The sequence below is a fragment of the Euprymna scolopes genome, chromosome 19 (assembly GCF_053919585.1).
Source record: "Euprymna scolopes isolate OS-2025 chromosome 19, ASM5391958v1, whole genome shotgun sequence".
In the NCBI taxonomy this organism is placed as follows: domain Eukaryota; kingdom Metazoa; phylum Mollusca; class Cephalopoda; order Sepiida; family Sepiolidae; genus Euprymna; species Euprymna scolopes.
The window spans coordinates 59,651,311-59,663,526 of record NC_136500.1 but is presented as its reverse complement, the minus strand read 5'-3'; the positions used below and the strand labels follow the sequence as shown (position 1 = coordinate 59,663,526).

The 12,216-nt window shown below is 30.7% G+C and overlaps 3 protein-coding genes across 3 annotated transcripts; 2 read left to right on the top strand and 1 right to left on the bottom strand.

The window, feature by feature from the left end:
- Positions 1 to 168: 168 nt before the first annotated feature.
- Positions 169 to 546, top strand: LOC145240250 (histone H2A-like). The gene has a single exon (XM_080103831.1). It carries the CDS (start codon positions 169 to 171, stop codon positions 544 to 546), a length of 378 nt encoding a protein of 125 aa, XP_079959957.1.
- An 8,314-nt stretch (positions 547 to 8,860) lies between these two features.
- LOC145240249 (histone H3) lies at positions 8,861 to 9,271 on the bottom strand. Its single transcript, XM_080103830.1, has one exon. It carries the CDS (start codon positions 9,269 to 9,271, stop codon positions 8,861 to 8,863), a length of 411 nt encoding a protein of 136 aa, XP_079959956.1.
- A 305-nt stretch (positions 9,272 to 9,576) lies between these two features.
- Positions 9,577 to 9,888, top strand: LOC145240248 (histone H4). The gene has a single exon (XM_080103829.1). The coding sequence runs from the start codon at positions 9,577 to 9,579 to the stop codon at positions 9,886 to 9,888; it is 312 nt and encodes a 103-aa protein (XP_079959955.1).
- The last annotated feature ends 2,328 nt before the right edge of the window (positions 9,889 to 12,216 follow it).

The window sequence follows — 12,216 nt, the reverse complement described above, 5'->3', positions numbered from 1 at the left end:
ACTTGTGAAAGCACTTAAAACAGACAAAAGAACGCCGTTGTGTGAGCGGTAAAATAATCAGCAGTTGAGTTGGCCGGAGCCGATCTACGCGTATTTAATGCAAGTTGCGTGCGTTTTGTAAATTAAAGTCGTTTGAGCTTTTTGAAAGAACAGCAGCAAAACCTAAAGATGTCTGGTCGTGGTAAAGGAGGTAAAGCCAAGGGAAAGAGCAAGACTCGTTCATCCCGTGCCGGACTTCAATTCCCCGTTGGTCGTATCCATCGTCTCCTCCGCAAGGGTAACTATTCGGAGAGAATTGGTGCAGGTGCACCCGTCTATTTGGCTGCCGTCATGGAATATTTGGCCGCTGAGGTTCTCGAGTTGGCTGGAAATGCTGCGAGAGACAACAAGAAATCCAGAATCATTCCCCGTCACTTGCAATTGGCCATCCGTAATGACGAAGAATTAAACAAATTCTTGGCCGGAGTGACCATTGCCCAGGGCGGTGTCCTTCCCAACATCCAAGCTGTACTTCTTCCCAAGAAGACCCAGAAAGCTGCCAAGTAAATTCTCTTATTTCCTTGACACAGCACAAACGGCCCTTTTCAGGGCCACCAACATTTTCCCGAAATGTTTTTCGTCAATCTTACTTAATGCGATTTTTTATTTCTGACTTCTGCGATTATTTATGAAGTATTATTATTTTTTTTTTTTTTGCATTCATTATTTTACGCACCTTCAGTAGATTTAATATAAAATTTAGCCCCATCATTTGAATTTCGTTTGAAGTAAATTGAAATGTCTTGTCATACGACGCGGTTAAAGTCAATCGCCATCTTGTTTTGATTTCGCTTATTCTGTCTAAAGAGATTTGTTGTTGTGTTTCTCCATAACCTACTTGCATTAACTGCTCTCAGTGGACAAACGTGAAACTACAGACTTTTAATCGACATCATATTTATAATATAATTATAAATACTCATTTCGATTTCTTTTTAACTTAAAATAGTCCCAGAAGTTGAACGATAAACCAATTGGTACTGGTCGCGATTTGAGTTCCCTGCCGGACACCATGAAAAACACTGACTTCTCCCTACGCATTAGCAAAGGACATGTTTTAGTTGCCATAGTAAATAAACGATCATGAATTTTTATCGACTTTTTATAAGTTTTACTGTTTATGAATATTGAAATAAAAGAAATTACTACACATTTATTAATAATATCTCACTTTTATCGCCTTTGTTTTTAATCACTTTTATCGACTTTTTTTTTACTGTTATGTGTCACTTTTATCGACTTTTTCTTTTCTTTTTTAAATAGCATTTTCTTTTTAAATGACGACGTTTTTACTGTTTATGAATATTAAATAAAAAATAATTACTACAAAAAAAAAAAAAAAATGGGTGCTAGTGCACTTATGATCCGCGCTATATTTTAAATCGTTTTTCTAAGTTTAATTAAGGTTTAATGTTTTTTTATTATTTAAAAAGCCATTCTTAACATGGGGAGGGTGTTTTGTACCTATTCTCTACTTTAACCTTACAATTGAATAAAAAAAAACATTAATTAAACTTAGAAATACGATTTAAAATACAGCGCGGATCATAAGTGCACTAGCACCCATTTTTTTTATTAATAAATGTTTAGTAATTATTTTTCTTTCAATATTCATAAACAGTAAAAACGTCGTCATTTAAAAAGAAAATACTATTTAAAAAAGAAAATAAAAAGTCGATAAAAGTGACACATAAACAGTAAAAAAAAAAAGTCGATAAAAGTGATTAAAAGCAAAGGCTATAAAAGTGAGATATTATTAATAAATGTGTAGTAATTTCTTTTATTTCAATATTCATAAACAGTAAAACTTATAAAAAGTCGATAAAAATTCATGATCGTTTAGTTACTATGGCAACTAAAACATGTCCTTTGCTAATGCGTAGGGAGAAGTTAGTGTTTTTTATGGTGTTCGGCAGGGAATTCAAATCGCGACCAGTACCAACCAATTGATTAAAGTGGTTTAATCGCAAAAAAGTTCGTGAACAAATAACAGCGTTGCAAATAATTTAGTTTTCTTTGAGACAAACTACGTAAATAAATACCACACTGTTTTTAAGCAATATTATAAATATTTGAAGCGGGAATCAATTTTTATTTTTTTTTTCACTAGAAATAACAAAACGGAAACGTGGTAAAAAACCCCCTGATAAATCAAATAAATATTATCAAAGGCAAGATAAGTTATTAGAGGTTGTATTACTGTACACATAGATTCGAAAAAGTTGTCAAAAAACAAATACATAAATAAATGTTATCAAAGGCGAGATAAGTTACTTTTCTACCTAAGTGGCTAGTTTTCTAATGTTTTTATTTAATGTAACATGTTTATTCAGCTCGAGAAACATAGTGTTTACCGATGTATTAGAAAATTGCAAATGGCGCCCGACTCTCTCTCTCTTTGACACGATAAGTTTGGGAAAAGGAATTAAAAAAAAAAACTACACAAAATACGGTTAGAAACTCGCTCAATATGTGTTAACGTGACATAGGCTGGCATATTTTTGGTGGGTTTATAACAGTATTTTGTATATTATTTTATTTTCAACTCTTTTTCCTAAACTTACAGTGTCAAAGAGAGTCAATCGCCATTTTTAATTTTCCAATACATCGGTAACCACTGTATGTTTTACGAGCCGAATAAACATGTTACATTAAATAAACACGCTAGAAAATTATCCACTTCTTGCCTTTGATAACATTTATTTGTTATATATTTGTTTTTTAATCGAATCTATGTGTACAGTAAAACCTTGTTATTCTTCTACCTATTTTGATTGTGGCTTAATTTATTTTGAAGCGATTAAAAATTTCGGAAAAAAAGTGTTCAATGTTACGGGAGAACTAGAAAAGAAAAATGGCCGAAACGAGAGTGTCATATCTTTTGAAGTCTGTATAATTGCTCAGTAGTGAATTCAACAAAATACTGATAGAAACCCACCCAATAAATTTCACGTTAACATTTATTTGTAATCTAGTTTTTTGAAAACGTTTTCCTTTTGTTGTCTTTAGTAAAAAAATGACCGATATTGCTGGTTCATACTTTTACCAAGTGTTAGTCAGTAAACGATCAGGGCATGTCTATATTGACGATTCAAAGGCCACGATGGTATCCAATAGGTCAATCACACACCTCAACACGTAAATATACATACACATACAAACCTATTTCATGAAATAGGATATATATGCGGTGTTTATTTGATCTATTGATGTTTTTCCCCGAATTCTGTCAAACGAACGTATCAATCTGCAAAGTTAACATTTTCAAATAATTTTATTTAAACTTTGATACATACACCTGTAGTTATTGTTAAAAAATACTCTTTTTTTATTTAGTTCTCATGAGAGATCATGTGACAGCAAGTTTTTTTAGGCTACTACTGTCTCAGTTTGAATAATTAATACAAGGGAGATCGGACTTCACATGTAATCATTTTTACTTGAGATCAAGTGACATTAAAATCATCATTCTCCACATTTTAGTTGTCATTATTTTGCATGTTATGATCAAGTGGCAACAAGCAAACATCATTCTATAATTTGCAGTCAATTATTGTTACTTCAGTTTGAGTACAAAATCTCCCCACTGACTAGAGCTCTGAAATAAACTGCTGTTTATTTCAATAATTAAATAACATTTTCAACGACTGGTCATAAAATAATTTATTCTAATAAAAATGATTTGAATTTCTGGAAAAAGAGATCAAGCGAGGGGAAGTCTTCTTTAAACTTTTATTGTCTCAATTTTAATTTTAATACAAGGGAGATAACTTAGTTAAATTAATTTAGAGTTATTGAACTTGCACTTTACATGTTACATTATCTGTAATCATTTTTTACTTGAGATCGTGTGACATTAAAATCATCATTCTCCATATTTCAGTTGTTTGGAATTATTTATGCAGCATATTTGATCAAGTGGAAACAACACAATATCGTCCTATAATTTGCAGTCAAGTTTTGTTACGCCATTTTAAGTGACAAGTCTCCCCACTGTCCTGAGTTGTGAAATAAATGATTAACTGAAAGCTGATTATTTCAATAATATTTTAATAATGAAATAAAGATGGTCGCTATTCAAACCAATCACTGTTTGGCGTTCGATCGAATCGCATCTCTCTTCACTACAAACTGTTTATATCTCAATATAACATTTATTTTTCACCGTTTGATTCTAACTTAACTAAATAATATCTCATACTTATAACGTATGTCACACCGTTCACAAATGACTTCATGAATCTGTAATTGTCGCATGATGAAACTCGCGCATGCATCGACTGAAGTAAAAACTTGTATACAATTATCCGCTAGTATTTTTTTTTTTTAATTCCATAGTTATATATGACTTTTAAATATTTTAAGCGAAATTCACTTTAACAAACCCGTCACACGCATCCTTTCCAGATTTTATTTTTCTATTAAAACCCGAACTTAGGGTTAGTGGTAGATTAAAAGTATGGAATTATGTGTTTTTATCACTTATAACATCGTCTTTTTTTTTTTTTTTTTTTTTTACTAAAGTTTCATCAGAAATATTAATTATACAATAGATTGTTACGATTACATTTTGAAGTACCGGTAAAAACTAATTTCGCATAAATATTCTTTTGAGAAAACAAACAAAACAAAAAAAAAACGCTTTTTTATTATCACGACTGGCTAACGCATAATAAATAACTACAAATAATATAATTAATTGCTGTCACTTGATCTAAAATACAAAGTAAATAAAGCTAATGGAATAATATGGACAAAGATGGAATACAAGACTTGTAAGCATTTAAACAGTTAAATAGGTCGTTTTTTGGCTTTTGAAATACTTGACAAATTCGCAAATATTACAAGATTTCAAGTATTTATATATTTTATAGAGATTAAAACATTACCTTAATCTTAATGGCTTAAATAATGGTTTTATGACGATTTTATTCAACCAATGATTTAATGACTAAACGATTCAATCTTCAAAATCCTATTTATATAATATTCTGCTTGTTCCTTTCTTAATTAATGGAAGAGGCCAAATAACTTTTAGAGGTTAAAATGTAAAAAAAAAAAGAAGCCAAATTCATTAATTCTCGCTTATAAAAAAAACCATCTGGCAACTCGGAAAAGAATATATGACTGGCCACAGTTTGATGTAGCATCGTTTTCACATATTATTATAATAATATATGATTATTGTTGTAATGGTGTGAGAAAAGAACGCGTAGTAATTTCGAAGTGAATGGTTTTTAACCCATTCCTCCCTCCACAAAAAAAAGTGAATGAAATTTTACATAGTAAAGGAGCATTCAAATGAAGCAGGACAAAGTAAATTAAAGTTTGTCTCTTACAATGTGACTTCATTATTAGTATTGAACTATGTAGCACAATATTACTTTCAGAGCATTTATTGGTACTTATTAATTTATCTCATTTGGGTTCTTCTTTATTTTAAATATAATGGACACTATTTCCATAGAAATATTAATAAACTCATATTTGCTGCATGTTATTGGATTTTCATTCTAAAATATTTTTTGCACTATCCAGAAAAATATCAATTTTATCAAAACATAATTGTTGATTAAATACATTTCATAGCAACCATTTTTTTCGAATTTCGGAAAACTCGCCCCCTTTTGCTAAGTAGGAAAACTGGTCCCTTATTGAATAAACATAGATTTAAAACACATTTTATAACCGTTCTTGAAGAAGATATTGTCTTTAAAAGAGAATACACATCCCATAATATTTTTTTAAAATATTTTTACTTGTTTATTGTTGTTTTAAAAAAATTAAATCAATTTTTCTAAGTTTTCGTTTTCTACCTAGCTTTGAAAGTTTTTGGTCTTTCAACTTATTTTAAAGAGTTTATTTAGTTTAAAAAAAAAAAGTAATGTCGGGTGTTACTTATGAACAATAATGCCCGACAGAAGAGGATCACGTCTTAGGGGGATAATTGCTCAAAAATAGCAAATTAAAGAAAATATTAAGGTGTTAAAACTAGCCCCCCCCCCCAATAAAAAAAAAAAAGAAATTTGTATATTTTTAGGTAATAATGCACAACCCATAATATTTTTTAAAATATTTTTACATGTTTATTGTTTTAAAAAAAATTTAATTGATTTTTTTTAGTTTTCGTTTTCTACCTAGCTTTGTAAGTTTTTGGTGTTTAAACTTATTTTAAAGAGTTTATTTAGTTAAAAAGAAATAACAAGTAATGTCGCACTCACTCGACATTACTTAGTAAATAATTTTTAGCAAAAAAATGTCTGAAAATTAAAGAAAATACTGAGGTAGATGTAGTTTTAAAACGAGCCTCCCCCACCCACAAAAGAATATAAATATGTATATTTTTAAGTACTGCACAAGTGACCCCGAAATGACTTTCAAACGATACCCCCTCCTCCCCATGTTAAGAATTGCTTTCGAAATAATAACGTTATTATTTCAACGCCGTACCAAAATAAGACCGTGTTTTCTTTTTTTGTTATTTTGTAATAACACAAGAATTATTTAACTGAATTAATTCTTCTAAATAAAATAATTGCTTACTTTGATAATACGTGTTTTCTTTCTTTATTTTTGTTTCTTAATGACACAAAAAGTGTTAAAACTAGAGTATTTTTTAAAATAAATATTTGGTTTCGTTTTTCGTATCTTATTTTTTTTTTAAACAAGAGTTAAAAATAATTTTTAAAAATATTATGGGGGTGCATAGTCTCTTTTAGAAACAATATCTCCTTCAAGAACGATAATAAAATGTGTTTTCAATCGATATTTATTCAATAAGGGATCATTTTTCTTACCTAGCAAAAAGGGGGGATTTTTCCGGGCACGGGCTTTCCGGAGACAAGTTTTCCCGGGACGAGTTTTTCGGGCACCATTTTTTACACATCCCCAAATTCTATATCAATCTGTAAAGTAAATAACATTTGTAAATAATTCATGTTATTCTGTAGTATTTTATCTAATATCTATTTTTACTTATCTTTTATGTAATTCTTATTGAATACGGAAATCTAAAATGAAGAGATTTTTTTTAGCGCAAGAAGCTTTGATAATATTATTTTTTTAAAATCCTTTTTATTCAATAAGTTCGTCTATAATTAATGCTTTTATGTTTATTTCTGTTTATTTGTCGAGCTTTCAACTAACTTTATTCATAAATTATAAATGAAAAAGATTTTATTTCAACGGAAAAGAAAACTTTAATATACACACAAAATTATTCTTTCGTACTCTTTTTTCACAACAACTCTAATATAGTCATAATATTGTCTGTTTTATAATCTGGGAAATATAAGGGAAATAACTTAGTTAAATAATTTTGGAGTTATCGAACTTTTATTGCAAGTAAAGATTCATTTATTTTTATTTAAGATAAAGTGATATTCAAGTCATCATTCTCCACATTTCAGTTGTTCGTAATTATCCTGTATATTAGATCAAGTAACAACAAGCCAACATTTTTGTTACTTCAGTACAAGTGTTCGAGTCGAACTCTAAATATTTTTATTGATTGAAAGTTGATTTTATTTCAATAATTAAATAACATTAGAAACACATTTCCAACGATATATATCTCGCCATAAAATAATTTACTGTAAAAACGATAATTGGCAATTTATATTTGTTTGTATTACAAATAATAAAATAAAACTTTTTTTTTATTATTTAAATGTCTTTTTTTTGGGTGGGATAATATATTTTAAATAGTTTATTTACAATTTCTTCTATAATTGGAATATTTTTATTTTCTTGCTTGAAAACTCTTTTTACACAGTTTATATTAAAATATTTTTAAAATACTTTATTTTATCTTTCTTATTAGTATAATAGTTTTCTAATGAACAGAAACATAAAATTTGAATTTAGTAAACATAGTAATAACGTATATAAATAGAGAATATTTGCGAATGAATCTCAGTGGACAAAAATGATGAGGTTCGTTTGTTGGATTGTACGGCAGATCAACCCTTTGAGTCATTTTATGCAGATTATCTTTGGATTTAGAGAGTTATTAATTCATGCTCTAGCTGACATACGAGTGATATGTTCTTTTTAAAGTTTTGATAAGATTCTTTTAACGGTATGGTTCTGTTGTTTTGTTTTACGGTACATCAACATTTTTTGTAGTTATTTATAATAATTACTTTAAATTGCAGTGTATTACTAATCTATTCAATCTAATGCTCGGTGAAACCTCATAGGAAATATTCAATAAATTTAATAATAAATAATGGTGTGTATTACTGTACACATAGATTCGAAAAAGTTGTCAAAAAACAAATATATAACAAATAAATGTTATCAAAGCAAGATAAGCTACTTTTCTACCTAACTGGATATGTTTTTGATGTCTTTATTTAATGTAATATGTTTATTCAGCTCGAAAAACATAGTGTTTACCGATGTATTGGAAAATTAAAATGGCACCCGACTTTCTCATTGATACGGTATGTCTGGGAAAGGGAGTTAAAATTATAAAAGCAGACAAAATACTGTTAGAAACTCGCTCAATATGTTATTCGGTGGATTTTTAATATTATTTTGTCTTGGGCGCCATTTGCCTTTGATAACATTTATTTGTTTTGTTTTTTTTTACAACTTTTTCGGATATAAATTGCCTAAAAACAATTAATGTCGAAAAATGTCGTTTCACTTATAAACGCACCTAAAGAGGAAAATCACATTGAAAAAAGTCAATGACAGAATATAGAAAACTTATAAAACATAAAAATCGCATTAAATTACAACAGTAAGAAAAAACTTTCATAATAAATTTGTGGCCCTGAAAAGGGCCGTTTGAATATGAAGAGAGATAATAAATTTAAGCTCTCTCGCCTCGGATACGACGAGCCAATTGGATGTCCTTCGGCATGATGGTGACACGTTTGGCGTGGATGGCACACAAGTTGGTGTCTTCGAAAAGACCAACCAAGTAAGCTTCACTGGCCTCCTGAAGAGCCATCACAGAAGAACTCTGGAAACGGAGATCGGTCTTGAAGTCTTGGGCGATTTCACGAACCAAACGTTGGAAGGGAAGTTTCCTGATGAGAAGCTCAGTGGATTTTTGATAACGTCTGATCTCACGGAGAGCTACAGTACCGGGCCTGTAACGATGGGGTTTCTTCACTCCACCAGTGGCTGGAGCACTTTTACGCGCCGCTTTGGTAGCCAACTGTTTACGAGGAGCTTTTCCTCCGGTGGATTTACGAGCGGTCTGCTTAGTACGGGCCATTACGACGAACTTATTATTCAAATGATTTCCAAATGAATTTTACGCACGAGCCGACGACCGTTACAGCTTTTATATGAGCTGTTATCAGCTGCTGCTGCTACTTTCTGAAGTGCTCGTTCAGTTTTCCTTTGTTCGGTGCTCGCAAAATGTTCAAATATTTCCCTTTATTTTCATTGGTAATAAAGCATCACGTGGGGTGCTTTCAACTAGGTCCGCCGGATTTTGTGCGGAGACCTATATATAGTGAATTTGATGTGTTGTCCGCCGTACATTAGTATTTTCATACTACTTCAATTGACAACAACATGTCTGGTCGTGGAAAGGGAGGAAAAGGTTTAGGAAAAGGAGGCGCTAAGCGTCATCGTAAAGTACTTCGTGATAACATCCAGGGTATCACGAAACCCGCTATCCGTCGTCTTGCCCGTCGAGGTGGTGTGAAACGTATCTCTGGTCTGATCTACGAAGAAACTCGTGGTGTCCTGAAAGTTTTCCTTGAAAATGTCATCCGTGATGCCGTCACGTACACCGAGCACGCCAAGAGGAAGACTGTCACCGCCATGGATGTCGTCTACGCTCTGAAGAGACAAGGAAGAACCCTTTACGGATTCGGAGGTTAAACCATTATTTGACCCAACACAAAACGAACCAAACCAAACGGCCCTTTTCAGGGCCACCAACATTTTCCGAAAAGTATTTTTCCAAATCTAACTTTTATGCGTTTATCTTTTCATAACGTCTAATTTGATGGATTTTTTTTTTTTTAATCCGTTTTTCATTCTGTATAATTCGCTTATTTTGTTTTCATTGCAGACATGAATAATTAGCTATTCTGTTTAAAAACCTCAGACTTAAAAATAATTTTACAATTATAACAAAAGTATTAATCCCATGTACTAACTTCCAATATTTGAGCAAATATGGTATATCACTCAAAAAGAAAAGAAATCCTATAATTTTAAATAACTTTGTTTTTAGGCAAGAATTTAAGTTAAATTATCTGTGAAATATTCAAAACAAAGTGGGGGAATTTTGTCAGTTCTCAAAGATAATGACTGCAATTGAAAAAAATACAAAGGAATGATGATAATAAAATTGCATATATTTCTTTATATCTAATCGATTAATGTTTTTTGATCATCGTTGGTGTCTTTTAATGGGGTGGGAATTCAATTAAGTAAATTCATTTTTAACTAAAAGTATATTTAGGTGGTTATATTGATGGGAGTTTGGTTCACGTGACAAGTGAATTCTACAGATTTCATTTTAATAAACACTTACAAAACCAAACGTTCTCTATTATAACTGCCCAACTCATAATAATTCCGAGTAGCAATATTATTTTAATAAACACTGAGTTTATTTGGTAAATGAATGTTTGGAAAAAAAAAAAAATTAAACAGTAGTGATAGAAATCCACCCATTAGATGCAGCCATCTTGTTTTCGCTCCAACTTATCAACAAGGCAATACTTATGTTTTAAATAAAGATACTTTAAAATAAGTTAAAACATCAAAATCCTATTCAGGTAAGGAAAAAATTTATCTTGCCTTTGGTAACATTTTGTTTTTTGTTTCTTACTATTTTTTCGTTTCTGCTAAATAAATGCCCTTTTTTAAATCAGTCCTCAACATTTAACAAAACACTGGTAGAGAAGCACTCAGTAAATGTCAATGTGGCAATATGGATCTGAGATTTGTGCACATTTTGAAATTGTTCACTCTGGAAAATACTTTTACAAATAAAATCGGTACTTTATTGAGAAAGATGCGAAATATGTCAGTTGAAAAACTAATTTACGGACATTTTTATTGCTAAAATTCGACTAGAAACTTTTCCGTCATTTTTTTTTTTTTTTTAATGTAAACTAACATTTTCAACAGATAAGTTGGCAGGATTGCAGTTTACAGGGAAATCAAGGGACGCAACTCCTGCCAAACTAAAAAGGACGCAAACAGAATCACCGGGGGGCACCTGTTTCAATTTTTCTTTTTCTTGTTAATTTAAATGAACTGTTTGAATAAGTTATTTTTTTAACAAAGGAAGAACATAGAACTTTATAAAACAGTTATAAATTATTTTAAGAAAGAATTATTTTAATAACATAGAATTATTTGAAGAACATAGAATTTTATTAAACAGTTAATTTTTAAAACGAAAAACAGTTATGAATTATTTTAAGAAAGAATTATTTGAAGAACATAGAATTATTTTAAGAACATAGAACTTTATTAAACAGTTAATTTTTAAAACGAATACTGTTCGCGGATGCATCTGATGATTCATGGAAAACATTCACCCTTCTCTCTTTTTCGCCATAAAAAATCCATCAGATGCAAGCCGAACATATTTTGTCGATTCCCAAACTTTCGTATATGTTTTTTGGCGTGTGACCATAGTCCTTCAATAGTCTGTGTGTGCACTGAAGGGTCCAACGGATCAACGAAGTTGTTTTCGTGGACGACAGTGTCGTGCTCATAAATTCCTTGAGCGAGTCGATCAAGTCCTTGGTAAGGTAAAGAAGAAAATAATTTAGAAGTAAAACGAATAAAAAACAAAGGAATTAGAAAGAAATGAACTATTCAAAAGAAATCTTAAAACTTGTTATATTATTCCACGTGTAGTAGGTTCGGTTAAAATTCGTAATTTAAAAATTGAAACAGGTGCCCCCCGGTGATTCTGTTTGCGTCCTTTTTAGTTTGGCAGGAGTTGCGTCCCTTGATTTCCCTGTAAACTGCAATCCTGCCGATAAGTTTTCCTCGTATACCGTTTTCCTATTTTGAACTGTAATATTTTGCATATATCTCAATATAAATAAGCACCCGACAATTTTTAAAGATCGTTAAAAGAAAATTTGACGGTTTATTATACACGACCCAAGAGTTATGTCCCTTTGTTTAATATAGTAAGTATTATAATTAGTGAAGTCATTGTTTTGTAATTAAACC

What these genes read in the sequence shown, in the direction of transcription:
- LOC145240248 (XM_080103829.1), top strand. Translation starts at nt 9,577, where the DNA reads ATGTCTGGTCGTGGAAAGGGAGGAAAAGGTTTAGGAAAAGGAGGCGCT.
- LOC145240250 (XM_080103831.1), top strand. Translation starts at nt 169, where the DNA reads ATGTCTGGTCGTGGTAAAGGAGGTAAAGCCAAGGGAAAGAGCAAGACT.
- LOC145240249 (XM_080103830.1), bottom strand. Translation starts at nt 9,271, where the DNA reads ATGGCCCGTACTAAGCAGACCGCTCGTAAATCCACCGGAGGAAAAGCT.